Source organism: Pongo abelii, chromosome 2 (genome assembly GCF_028885655.2).
Source record: "Pongo abelii isolate AG06213 chromosome 2, NHGRI_mPonAbe1-v2.0_pri, whole genome shotgun sequence".
NCBI lineage: Eukaryota > Metazoa > Chordata > Mammalia > Primates > Hominidae > Pongo > Pongo abelii.
The window spans coordinates 189325066-189339691 of NC_085928.1; the positions used below are offsets into that span (position 1 = coordinate 189325066).

A 14626-nucleotide genomic window follows, 5' to 3' on the forward strand; every position below is an offset into this window, starting at 1 on the left:
AGAACCATGTAATTTTGTACTTTTTTTTTCCAGACAGTCTTGCTCTGTTGCCCAGGCTGGAGTGTAGTGACATGATCTTGGCTCACGGCAACCTCCACCTCTCAGGTTTAAGCAATTCTCCTGCCTTAGCCTCCCAAGTAGATGGGATTATAGGCGTGTGCCACCACGCCCGGCTAATTTTTGTGTTTTTAGTAGAGATGGGGTTTCACCATGTTGACCAGGCTGGTCTTGAACTCCTGACCTCTTGTGATCTGCCCACCTCAACCTCCCAAAATGCTAGGATTACAGGCGTGAGCCACTGCACCCGGCATAATTTTGTACTTTTTGATGAATCTGCAGCTTAAGGACCTATCCAAATGACAGTTTGTCCCACAAAGCCTTTTTGCCTTGGCCCAGTTTTCAAATCAATGATTGACCATAAATTGCTTGAAGTAGTTGGTCTTTATTTATTTATTTTTTGAGATGGAGCCTTGCTCTGTCGCCCAGACTGGAATGCAGTGGCGTGATCTTGGCTCGCTGCAACCTCTGCCTCCTGAGTTTAAGCAGTTCTTCTGCCTAGCCTCCCGAGTAGCTGGGATACAGGCACCCACCACCACACCCAGCTAATTTTTGTATTTTTAGTAGAGATGGGGTTTCACCATCTTGGCCAGGCTGGTCTTGATCTCCTGACCTTGTGATCCACCCACCTCGGCCTCCCAAAGTGCTGGGATTACAGGCGTGAGCCACCACGCCCGGCCAGGCTTTATTTTTAACTTAAAGAACTTCAGAAAAACAAACCTACCTAAAAAAATTAAGACTCCTGGTTTTGTTCTTTGTTTTGTTTTGTTTTGTTTTGTTTTACTTCAGAGACAGACATTTTCACTGTATTCTTGTGACTTGCACCACAATTCAAGTCTGAGATTACCTAACTGATGATGTTTATTAACACTTCAGGCCAGGCGCGGTGGCTCACGCCTGTAATCCCAGCACTTTGGGAGGCCGAGACGGGTGGATCACAAGGTCAGGGGATCGAGACCATCCTGGCTAACATGGTGAAACCCCGTCTCTACTAAAAATACAAAAAATTAGCTGGGCATGGTGGCAGGCGCCTGTAGTCCCAGCTAGTAGGGAGGCTGAGGCAGGAGAATGGCGTGAACCCAGGAGGCGGAGCTTGCAGTGAGCCAAGATCGGGCCATTGCACTCCAGCCTGGGGGACAGAGCGAGCAGAGCGAGACTCCGTCTCAAAAAAAAAAAAAAAAACACTCCAGTAGAATTCTTTGCAGCAGTGAACAGTAGTGATAGGTCATCATTGTTTTTCTTGCTGTTTTAAATCTTCATCTTACAATGAGTTATTTTGAAATTCCAAAAGATTTCCCTGTATTCCAGAAATTGAAAATGGTTGTTCCCTAAAAAGCCTCTTCTTTTCCTGCTTATAAATTTGCCAATTTTACCATTTTAAATTACCTTTCTTACATTTCTCTGAATTGTATATTTGTCAATTTCACAGTTTTATAATCTATTGTTTGCTGAATTGTTACAGGCTTTTGTTTGTTTTTAATAGACTAGCAGTATTCCTAATTATTAAATCTGATTTACAAAGCATTGAGTTACTTAATCCTGGCACTTTCCACTTTGCGTTTTTTTTTTTTTTTTTTTTTGAGACGGAGTCTTGCTCTGTAGCCCAGGCAAGAGTGCATTGGTGTGATCTCCGCTCACTGCAAGCTCCGCCTCCTGGGTTCACGCCATTCTCCTGCCTCAGCCTCCCTACTAGCTGGGACTACAGGCGCCCGCCACCACGCCTGGCTAATTTTTTGTATTTTTAGTAGAAACCGGGTTTCACCATGTTAGCCAGGATGGTCTCGATCTGCTGACCTCGTGATCCGCCCACCTCGGCCTCCCAAAGTGCTGGGATTACAGGCGTGAGCCACCATGCCTGGCCTGCTTGTATGTCTTATTACCTTTTACGAGAGACTTAGTATATTTTCCAAGCTGCTGTGTTAATTTTTTAATGGAATTTTAATGCCTAAAAAGGCCATATGTTGGCCGGGTGGGATGGCTCACACCTGTAATCCCAGCACTTTGGGAGGTTGAGGCGGACGGATCATCTGAGGTCAGGAGTTTGAGACCAGCCTGGCCAACATGGCAAATCCCCTTCTCTACTAAAAATAAAAAACAACAACAACAAAATTTCCATTGGTTTCCAGATGAGGAAACAGATTCTTAAAAAGACAAACATCTCTCTAAGGTCACGGGGTGAGCAAGAACTTGGAGACTGATTCCCAGTTTCTGACCCCCTGGTCAATTTCTGTCAAATGGCCGAAAGGACTACAGGATAGACTTATACAGATCTACAGGGTTGTTAGCTAGGTGTGGTGGTTGGCACCTGTAATCCCAGCTACTCGGGAGGCTGAGACAGGAGACTTGCTTGAACCCGGGAGGCAGAGGTTGCAGTGAGCCAAGATTGCACCACTGCACTCCAGCCTAGGTGACAGAGTGAGACTCCATCTCAAAAACAAAAAACAAAAAAGAATTTAAGTGAAAATAAATAGTTAAGATCAACTGGTAAACCCAGTGGAGAAACTAATCTGGTTAGTCAGGTATACCGTACAATTAACAGTTTCATCCCAATAAATAAAACAAATTTTGGGATATATATTCCCTTGCCTGTAATTTTTAACCTCGGTACTGATGACTAAAGATAGAGTCACAAGAGAATTTTTATTATGGCACTGAGTTTATGGGATTACATATACTCCTTATGTTAATTTGGCTTTCCATAAATTAATCTTTTAAGACAACATTCACATCTAAGAAATGTGTACGTTCATGATTTAAAACATAAATTTGCAAAGCTAAAAGTTTTCACATATAGTTTACCTGTTTATATAAAGTTATATGTCCAATTTGTAGGTTTAAAAACAGATTTTAAGACTATTAGAGTTGTTAGGAATTTACTTTGTACTAGTGATTTGAAAAATAATTTTCTGGATAACGAATTTCCATACTAAAGCATCAGTCACCACCAATTCCTTATTAAGTTAATTCTCCTTAGTAACTTTGGTGTTAAAGTGGTAACTATCTGAACCCAAAATAAATTTGTGAAGAGTAATTTATTCATTCTAAAAAGAAATTTTCTTACATTGCTAGAAAGAATATTATACTATCTACTAATCTTATTCCCATGCTTTATGAGGGGTGATTATTTAGAGAGTTTTAAAAGAAATTAACAGAACATTTAAAAGTGTGTATCTTTGTTGTTTGTTTTTACATAGGCAAATGAATCTAACCTGACATCTTTTTTCCCCTTGCTAGAAATATTGAGCTGAATGAATTACATTCCTAAAATGTAATGAATAGTACATATTTTGAATGAAAATTCAAAGTTTTCTAGTTTTTAATATCTTGTCTGGAGAGTGTATCCACTACTGAAAAATACTGCAGTTGAATTATTGATATTTTCACCTTTACTCTTCAAAGTAAAGCTGAAATCAGAAATTGGAATCATATTCAGCAAATGTAATTTCTGGTGGGTAATTTTCTTTTTTCTTTTTAAGGCTATTCACTATGCTGTTCTGGATTTTGGTTGGCTAAAATTTGAGAATACAGAATTCCCACGTTTCCTGCCTACCCTGTTCATTTGTAGTTATGTCCAGAATGGCATTATTTGTCCTTTTCTGTTTTTCTTTTTCTTTTATAAGAGAGGCCCAGGCAGATCTCAAACTCCTGGGCTCAAGCAATCCACCTGCCTCAGCCTCCCAAAGTGCTGGGATTACAGTCATGAGCCACCACTCCTGGCCTTATTCATCTTTTTTAAAATACATTATTTCTGAAATTATATTCTATGGCTGATTACTGTTATCTTTACAACTCATCTTATTTGGGTTTTCAGAAAGTTTCAAAAGATTAAAGTTTTCCCAACTAACAAGGTAAGTTGCCATGAACTAAACATGTCCCCCTCAAAATTCATATGTTCAAATCCTAATCCCCAATGTGATGGTATCAGAAGATGGGGCCTTTGGTATATGATTAGGTCATGAAAGTGGAGCCCTCATGAATGGGATTAGTGCCATTATAAAAGGGATCCCAGAGAGCACTCACCTGTTTCCCATGTGAGGATACAATGAGAAGTCAGCAGTCTGCAACCTGGAAGAGAGCCTCACCAGAACCTAACCACACTGGCACCTTGATCTCGGACTTCCAGCCTCCAGAACTGTGAGAAATTTCTGTTGTTTATAAGCCACTCAGTCTATGGTACATTGTTATAGTAGCCTATATTGACTAAGATAGAGTAGATTTGTTTTGATTCTTCCTTCCGTCTGTTCTCCAAACTCTTAAAATAAGTTACTCCCTTCATGCCATATCCCACATCATTTGCTTGTATACCCTGTAAATATTTTATATATACCTGCCTGGCATCAGTTTGTGCTGAATTTGTAAATTTTGAATGTGTCTATTTTAGATTTTAAGCATAACATTATGGCACAGATCTTAATAACTTCGTTATGGTTACAATATTCTGGTTAAATTCCTTATGGCATTCATCCATTGTTAGTGAGCAACTAAGATGCCAGAGAAGAAGGACCTAACCTAGAATGACACAATATTAGATCTGGGATGAACCTTAGAGATATAGTCTAGACTCAAAGTGAAAATCATGTAAAAATAATTGTGTCTGGGTGTCACCACAGGCTCACTCCTGTAATCCCAGCTCTTTGGGAGGCCAAGGCAGGAGGATCACCTGAGGCCAGCCTGGGCGACATAGTGAGATCCCATCTATACAAAAATTTAAAATAGGCTGGGCGCGGTGGCTCACACCTGTAATCCCAGCACTTTGGGAGGCCCAGGTGGGCGGATCACGAGGTCAGGAGATCGAGACCATCCTGGCTAACATGGTGAAACCCTGTCTCTACTAAAAATAAAAAAATAAAAAAAAAAATAGTCGGGCATGGTGGCGGGCGCCTGTAGTCCCAGCTACTCAGGAGGCTGAGGCAGGAGAATGGTGTGAACTCAAACCCGGGAGGCGGAGCTTGCAGTGAGCCGAGATAGTGCCACTGCAGTCCAGCCTGGGTGAAAGAGCAAGACTGTCTCAAAAAAAAAAAAATAAAATTTAAAATAAAATTAGCCAGGTATGGTGGTGTGTGCCTGTAGTCCCACCTACTTGGGAGGCTGAGGTGAGAGGATTGCTTGAGCTCAGGAGTTCAAGGCTGCAGTGAGCTATTATTGATCATGCCACTGCACTTCAGCCTGGGCAGACAGAGTGAGACCCTGTCTCTAATAATAATAATAACAATAATTGTATATGGTATGTAGTTTTTACTTTCTTCGTTGTAAATTATGTGGTATAAAATTTAATTGGTACAACACTTTGATTCATGAATATTTTTACTTAGGACAAAATTAACTTTTTAAGAAAAGCAAATTGGTGAAAAATATGAAGTAAATAATAATAGTCATACATGGATATGGAAAAAATTGGGTAGGTGATACATGAATGACTGAAATTGGAGAATGCAGAATTCTAGACAAAACTTCTTGTTTATACTTCAGAAAAATGATCTTCTAACATCATTAGTCAAATGCTTTTTAAGGTAGAATAAACATGACAAATTCCTAACCACTCTTCAAATAATTTTCTTTAAAGTTAAAATGTGCCCTGTGTTTTTTATGGAATGTCATACCAAACACTTAGAGAAAATAACATTAAAAAATAAAGGACAAAAGCATATGACTGATTTGTAATCCCTGTTCAGTAGCAATAAATTATGTGACTATGACCATGAACAGTAGATGTTACTAAGTTTTTCTTAAATAGTCCATTGGTTCTGCAGCTCCTTAAAACAAGCTTGTCCAACCCATGGCCCAACACAAATTTGTAAACTTTCTTAAAATGTTATGAGATTTGCAATTTTTTGTTTTGTTTTCAAGCTCATCAGCTATCGTTAGTGTATTTTATGTGTGACCCAAGATAATACTTCGTCTAGTGTGGCCCAGGGAAGCCAAAAGATTGGACACCCCCTTCCTTAAAAACTTTTTTTTTTTTTTTTTTAACCTTAAAAACTTCTATTTTTACGGGCTGGGCGTGGTGGCTCACACCTGTAATTCCAACACTTTGGGAGGCTGAGGCAGGTGGATCACCTGAGGTCAGGAGTTCGAGACCAGCCTGGCCAACATGGTGAAACCCTGTCTCTACACAAATAGAAAAATTAGCCAAGCATGGTGGCGGATGCCTGTAATCCCAGCTACTCGGGAGGCTGAGGTAGGAGAATCACTTGAATCCAGAAGGTGGAGGTTGCAGTGAGCCGAGATCGTGCCATTGCACTCCAGCCTGGGCAACTGAGCGGGACTCCTCAAAAAAACAAAACAAAACAAAACAAAAAGACTATTTTACTATGCTTCTATTTAACTAACAGCTATGGAATATCTACTATCAAGCCAAGTGCTCAGGAATACAAAGATAAACTATGGTTCTTGACCTCAAAGAGATTTACCATATAATGCAGAAAACTGTCACCTTTCTGAACTACAATTCAGTTAAATATCAAATTGACTTTCATGTATCTAAGTATTTGCCTTTTGTATAATGCTACCTACCATACACGTTCTTGTAAGTTTTTTATATACTTGTGATTCAGTACTTCCAAAATATATGCAGAATGACTAAAAGTTTATATTCCCATCAGCAAGATCATGTTTCCTCACAGGCTTATCAACAATATCATACAACTTTTAAATTTCCTGTAAATCTTAAGGGTATAAAGTAGTACATTATTATTGTTTAAATTTGCATAATCTGATTACTAACAAGGTTGAGACTATTTAATATGCTTATTAGTCATTTTAACTTTCATTTTGTGAACTGCTTCTCCCTATCCTTTGTCTGCTTTTCTGTTGGGTTTTCTGCTCTGTTTTCCGAAGTTCTTTATTTTTAACTATTGATTTTTGTTGGCAATATATACTGCAAAAAATAGATTTCCTACGTGTCTGTTATGGATGTCTTTTGTTAAACAGAAATCCTTAAATTTAATGTAATAGATTCATCACATTTTCCCTTTACATTGTACCTTCTGCCTGTTAATTTTACAAAATTCTCTCCAACTAAAATGTCCCCAAATTATTTTCCTACTTTTTTCCTAATTTTCTGGTTTTACTTTTCATGTTTAGGTCTTATACCCATCTGAATTTGTATATAGATATGATTCAAACTTTATTTTTGTTAATTAAACTGAACCAATTTCTCCAATGCAATAAAATAATTTATCTTACCCAGTGATTCATAATACCAATTTTATCATATACCAACTCCCCATGGACATAATTAGCATGTAAATCTGTATCTTACACAATTACATTCCATCGTTTGTTCCTCCAAGAGTATCACATACTTTAATAGTAACAACATGCTTTAAATATTGAGTTGGGTAAGTATAGGCAGAGAACAAGGGAAATAAAGAGAAATGGTTGATAATTTAAAAAATAATAAATATTAGAGCTTTGCTTATAGCAAATAAATATTAAATAAATAAATATTAGGACTTATTATAAATATGTATTAAACTTTAGCAATTACTCCTTCTGCATGTATTGAGATAAATGTGGGTTTCCTCCTTTGGTCTGTCAATATTATGGATTATATTGATTTCTGTTTGATGATTTCTGTATTCCTAGGAAAACCCTACTTGGATAAAAAAAAAAATTCTAATACAACGTTGGCCTCAGGTAGCTAATATTTCCTATGTTTGCCTCTGTAGTCCATAAGTGTGAATTTTTTTTTTTTTTTTTTTTTTTTTTTTCTGGAGACTGAGTCTCGCTCTTTGGCCCAGGCTGGAGTGCAGTAGCGTGATGTTGGCTCACTGAAACCTCTGTCTCCCAGATTCAGGTGATTCTCCTGCCTCAGCCTCTGGAGTAGCTGGGACTACAGGCACCTGCCACCACCCCTGGCTAATTTTTGTGTTTTTTATTAGAGACAGGGTTTCACCATATTGGACAGGCTGGTCTCGAACTCCTGACCTCATGATCCACACGCCTCGGCCTCCCAAAGTGCTGGGATTACAGGCGTGAGCTATCGTGCCCAGCAAGATTAATCTTTTTGTTAAACATGTAATAGAAAGTTACCCCTAAAATCATCTAGACCTGGCTATTTTTGAATATGTGGGAAACTTAGCCTATTCGAGTTTTCTATTTTTTCTTGGTCTAATTTTGGTATTTGATGTTTTCCCAGATTTTATACTTCATCTAAGCTTTTCAATTTGTTGGCATTTATATTATATATCTATAGTTATTCTCCCCTTAATTTGTGTCTTCTTTCATTTTTTTATGTTCTTGAACAGATTTGGCAGTGATACGTCAAATTGATAATTTCAAATAACGTTAGTTTTTGTTAATATCTATGTTGGTTTTAGCCTTTATATTTAAATTCTTTTCCTTCTTTGTGTTTACTCTCCTGGCTTTTTGGTAATATGCATGTTCCACACACAAAAGCAATGGATTAAATTTCTTATTACTTACTATATTAAACATTTAATTACTGTGCTATAATTTATAGCCTGTAATATGCCACTCTTGCTTTAAAATACAGTAATTATATTAAATATAATTATTAAGTACAGAACTAATAAAAGGATACCATCATGATTTTTAAAATTCAAACAAAATAGAGTAAAAGTTCCCTTTGAGACTACCTATGCTCAGAACTGATGGATCAGCTGGCACGACCCAGACCGATAAACAGGCTCATCTGATCTAGTGTCCCCCAACCCAGGAACTGACTCCTGCAGAAAGACAGCTTCCACTCCCTGTGATTTCATCCCTGACCAATCAGCACTCCTGGCTCAGTGGCCTCCCCCAACCCACCAAATTGTCCTTAAAAATTCTGCTCCCCAGTGCTGCTCAGGGAGACTGATTTCAGTAATAATAAAACTCCAGTCTCCCATACAGCCGGCTCTGCGTGACTAAGTCTTTATTTGCAATTCCCGTGTCTTGTATCAGTTCTGGCTAGTCAGCCGGCAAGGTGGAGGCTTTCCTTGGGTGGTTACCATCCGAAGCTTGAATTTTAAGTATAATGGCAAGCTGTTGGAAAGCTTTTTTTTTTTTTTTTTTGAGATGGAGTCTGGCTCTGTCGCCCAGGCTGGAGTGCAGTGGCGCGATCTCGGCTCACTGTAACCTCCGCCTCCCGGGTTCAAGCAATTCTCTGCCTCAGGCTCCTGAGTAGCTGGAACTACAGGAGCCCGCCACCATGCCCAGCTACTTTTTGTATTTTTAGTAGAGACGGGCTTTCACCGTGTTAGCCGATGCTCCCGATCTCCTGACCTTGTGATCCGCCCGCCTCGGCCTCCCAAAGTGCTGGGATTACAGGCGTGAGCCACCCCGCCCGGCCTGGAAAGCTTTTTAAGCTCAGAAAGTAATACGATCTGGATTTCTTTTCTTTTGTCATTTTTTAAATTTATTTATTTGGAGACAATGTCTCGCTCTCTTGCCCAGGCTGGAGTGCAGTGGCACGATAAATCACAGTTCGCTGCAGCCCCGGGCCCAAACAATCCCCCCACCTCAGTCTCCGAAGTAGCTGGGACCACAGGTGTGTGCCACCACGCCTCGCTAGGTTTTTAAATTTTTTTATTTTGTAGAGACGGGGAGGAGGAAGCGGGGCGGGGGCGGGGGGGGCGCCTCCCTATGTTGCCCAGGCTAGTCTCGAACTCCTGGGCTTAAGGGATATCCCACCCCTTCGATCTCCCAAAGTGCTGGGATTACAGACGTCAGCCACCACCATCACTGGAAGCTAGCTAAGCCTAGGCTGGGCAGAGACTTGGACACTTTGAGGGGAGAAGGGAAGGGAAGAAGTTGGAAGGGAGAACGGAAAACCACTCTCCTGGTAGCAGTCTGCCCACAACAAGCCTTGCCTTCTGCCCTTAAGGAAAATGGCGCCTGGCATAGATGCGCTTCCGGCCACGGAGCCAAACAGAACAGAGGAGGCAAGAGACCGGAAGTGACCGCCCTTTGCCACTCCCCTTGCCTCCTCTCCGCCTTTAACTTCTCGGGAAGATGAGGCAGTTTGGGATCTGTGGCCGAGTTGCTGTTGCAGGGTGATAGTTGAAGCGGAGACTGTGAGTGCCGGCTGCCTCGACAGCACGTTTGCGACGCTCGGAGTGACCTTCGAGCGACTGGGGACTGGGGGCGGGAGTCGTGCACGCAGCGTTGTGTGACGAGGCGCCGCCCGCCGCGGTCCTGTGGGAAAGGAGAGAGCCAACTGTCGGGCGAACGGGGCTGGCGGCCGAGTCGAGCCCACGGAGCCCACGAGGCCGTGCTCGGGGGTGGGAGTGGGAGATCCGGACCTGGACGGTCGTGCGCGGGGCGGGGGTGGGCTCTGGCCCTGACTCCTGCGCCCGGTGTGGAAAGGTGGAAGGCCTTTTCTAAGGCAGGTGTTCACACCGGCTGGACCGGGGCGTTACCCCCACCCGGCTTTTCCCACGCAGCTCCTTCGCGCGGTCATTTCTTGACTCTCTGGAAGAATCCGCCTTCTTTATGGCCACTGTTCTTTTCCATGTACACACCAGGATTAGACCGTGATTGTTTGTCTTTGGTGTCTTTTTCTTGAGAAACCACCTATGCTTTCTTAAACTTATATTCCTTGAAGTTTCTGGTACTTTGGCTGGAAGCGTTAATGCCCTCTTGAAGCCTTACCTTTCTAAATGTCAGCCTCACATTGTGATCTTAGAATTTTATTTCCTCACTCTGCATATCCACTCCTACTCACCTAGAGCTTCAGGTTGAGAAACTTAATAACTTCGTTATTGTTTGTGAATTTGGCTTCGTCTCACTAACCCTGTTCCCTGATGTACTTTCGAGTCACATGCAGTGACAGACTTAGTCACAATTAGTTTCTTCTTCACCAAAGGGAAGTTGAGTAGAAATTGCAACCAAGACTTTGGCTAATAGATTTCGGCTAATAGATTTCACTTATTTTAATGAAATATCATTCAAAAGTCATCTTTAATTGTCTGACTAGAACACTCCCAAAAAAGAATTACCTAAAAACATTTTGCCAGCATAATTTATTTCATTGGGGAGTTGATGACTGTCACTGGTGTGTCATCAGTTTGCATGTCTATCATCCACTTTAGTTTGTGCTTTTCTAACTTTATCTCCCTCTAGTAGCATAATGGCAGAACCTGTTTCTCCACTGAAGCACTTTGTGCTGGCTAAGAAGGCGATTACTGCAGTCTTTGACCAGTTACTGGAGTTCGTTACTGAAGGATCACATTTTGTTGAAGGTTAGTTCTTCTTAAGTTCTTAAAGTAATTACTGTTGAAAATATATAAAAGTGCTTATTCTTTCAACATTAGTTATTGAACACATGTATGGGGCATTGTACTGTATACTATGAGAAGTACCATAATGAATAAAACCCTTTTCTACCCTCCAGAAGGGGAAAATTAAATGGTATTAATAACAACTAAGAACTTTAGTATATTAATAGCTCATTTAATTTTCATCACCACTAGGTGATGAGAAATAGCTATGTTAATAGTTCATTTAATTTTCATCACCACCATCTTTCATTTTAAAGATGAAGAGACCAAGTCAAAGAAAAGTTAAACAGTTTGCCCAAGATCACGCAGCTAATAAGTGCCCAGACAAAAAATCAGGCAGTCCACGTTTAACCATTATACTTGTCTCCTCCCCAACTTAGCAGTTAAGCCAAGACCTCAGACATATCTCATTTTCTCAAACGAGGCTGAATTGCAGTGGAAAGGGGGAAAAAGGAGTTTCATAACTGTTAAAGGTGATGAGGAATGTCTTACTAGGGAATACTTCTTTTTTTTTTTTTTTTTTTGAGACGGAGTCTTGTCTTGTTGCCCAGGCTGGAGTGCAGTGGCATGTTCTCGGCTCACTGCAGCCTCCGCTTCCTGGGTTCAAGCGATTCTTCTGCCTCAGCCTCCCAAGTAAATGGGACTCCAGTGCACGTGCCACCATGCCTGGCTAATTTTTGTATTTTTAGTAGAGACAGGGTTTCACCATATTGGCCAGGCTGGTCTCGAACTCCTGACCCCATGATCACCCCTCTTGGCCTCCCAAAGTGCTGGGATTACAGGTGTGAGCCACCACACCCAGCCGGGAATACTTGTTTAGAGATAACTGTTGAAATATTTTTCTGGTTCTTAAGATTATGTACCTCTCGACCAGGCGCCCTGACTCACACCTGTAATCCCAGCACTTTGGGAGTCCAAGATGGGCGGATTACCTGAGGTTAGAAGTTCAAGACCAGCCTGATCAACATGGTGAAACCCTGTCTAAAAATACAAAAATTAGCTGGGCATGGTGGCGGACGCTTGTAATCCTAGCTACTCAGGAGGCTTGAAGAGGGAGAATTGCTTGAACCCGGGAGGCAGAGGTTGCAGTGAACTGAAGTTGCACTGCACTCCAGCCTGGGTGATGGAGTGAGACTCCATCTCAAAAAAGAAAAGATTATGTGCCTCTCAACTGTACAGTGGAAAGGGAGGGATTCTGTAAATTTTTCCAGCGACAGTGGGGAAACCTTTGGTAGATTGGGAGTCAAACTTTTTTTTTCATGTCTCTCCCAACTCTCTCTTACCAGATTTTGAGCTCCTTTAGGGCAGGAGCCTGGGATTCATTGTATTCCTAGCACCAGACTTGACACAATTCAATGCTGAATGAGAAAAAAAAAATAGTAGTATAGAATCTTTGTTTCCAATTAGGAAATAATTTGAGCTGGCACAGTTGACTTTTTAAAAATATTTTTTTTCTAAAAAAATTAATAGGAAGTGAAAATGAAGTTAAATGTGTATTGTGCATGTTATAGATGATGCATCATGCTAGGCACTAGTGAAATGGCAGCTTTAGAATGTGAATTCAGTTTTACAGGTTTTAGAACCTCAGTAAAAAATGTTGCAAAAAGGAGACAAAGCAAATAGGAAAAACATACAAGAGCAAAAATAAAATGAAAAGCAAAAATAAATGTAATGATACTTAAACCAGTCTGTCCATTATTCACCAAATTGCACATATTTTATTACTGCATTAGAAAAGTATGGTGAGATATGAGAAGCTTAATTGGATGTGCACTGGAGACGTTTTAAGTGGCAGTGTTTGTCTCTAATTAGGGTCATTCAGTAGCCAGATGAATCTTTTTGTTTTTGTTTTTGTTTTTTTGAGACGATGTCTCACTCTGTCGCCCAGGTTGGAGTGCAGTGGCACCATCTCGGCTCACTACAAACTCCGCCTCCGGATTCAAGTGATTTCCAGCTAATTTTCGTATTTTTAGTAGAGATGGTGTTTTACCATATTGTCCAGGCTGGTCATGAACTCCTGACCTCAAGTGATCATCCCAAAGTGCTAGGATTATAGGCGTGAGCCCCCACGCCCACATGAATCTTCATGTCTTTACCTTCAAAAAGAGGTGATAAGAATGTAAACATCAGGTTATCTCCTATTCCTGAGTTATAAACAAAACTGAAAGATTTTTCTATTTTTCAAACCCAGGCTTTTTCAACTATCTCCAGCCATGGAGGAGAGGTGAGGGCTGGGATGTGTGGTTAAACCCTAAACCTGATGAGAGTGAGAGTGGGATACAATCTGATGAGATCGAGTGCATTCAGGGTGGTATGGCTGTAGACGGGATACAGCCTGTAATTCTCTTTCTTCTCTGTCTTTGTGTTAAGTGAGCTGTTTCACCTCATCCCTGGGGGAAGCAGATAGAACGTGGTAAAGTAGCAAGGTCTTTCCTAGCTTGGAGACCTTGAACTGTATCTTAATTTCTGAGGGGCTCTTATTCAAACCTCACTTTTTTCTCAGTATGTGGCTCCCCGTTCTGAGCTCAAGATCTGAAGATCCATTCAGTCAGGTTGGAACAGTAATAGGTCAGTGTTAGGTTCCAGTTTCTCTCTTTAGAAATGTATTCTTGTCTCAAGGGTAGCTTGTATGTTTGAGACCTAGAAGTCCACTTTTGACTGTGCCCTTGCAACTTTTAATATTCTTGAAATTCTTTTGGGCGGGATTCTTGTGACCCATTGCCACGGAGTATGCACCTTTTACCAAACATTCAGATGCTGTGGGTGGCATGTTAACATAAAGCCAAAATACATACAATCTTAGGTATTCCATTATATAACTAACTTAATATCCATTTATATCACTTTTCTAATGCCATTTCAATTTTGCAGCAATATATAAGAATCCAGAACTTGATCGAATAGCCACTGAGGATGATCTGGTAGAAATGCAGGGATATAAAGACAAGCTTTCCATCATTGGTGAGGTGCTATCTCGGAGACACATGAAGGTGGCATTTTTTGGCAGGTAATTACTTATTATTACTTCTAAGATTAGTTTCCAGGAATCAGCTTTGTGTCTGATGTTTCAACAAGTAATATTTCTCCCATCCTCCCCCAGCCTCGCAAGTTTCTGCCTGTGTTGAACGTTAAAGCTGTTAGTTAGCATGTGAAAGAATTTGTGCATTTTACCTCCTGGTATAAAATGAAGCTTTATGAAAGTCAATCATATTTTTACCTTTTAATGATTCTCATTTCTAAGAATTGGCTCTTAGACAGTTTTAAGAATGGAAATATAGATAAATGGTAAGCATACTTTGTGTTTTACTCTTTTTTAAGTTTACCTGATTATGTGAAAGTTTCAG

At 40.6% G+C, this 14626-nt stretch overlaps 1 protein-coding gene across 2 annotated transcripts in view; it reads left to right on the forward strand.

The window, feature by feature from the left end:
- The first annotated feature begins 9600 nt into the window (after positions 1-9600).
- MFN1 (mitofusin 1) overlaps positions 9601-14626 on the forward strand; it is a 44529-nt gene continuing 39503 nt past the window's right edge. Inside the window, exons 1-3 of one of the 2 annotated variants that reach the window (XM_009239562.4) lie at positions 9601-10076; positions 11125-11243; positions 14154-14289. In XM_009239562.4, the coding sequence (XP_009237837.3) occupies positions 11132-11243; positions 14154-14289 (248 nt within the window). In that variant the 5' untranslated portion in view covers positions 9601-10076; positions 11125-11131. The remainder of the gene's footprint in view (positions 10077-11124; positions 11244-14153; positions 14290-14626) is intronic. The other variant, XM_024244378.3, reaches the window with a different exon arrangement.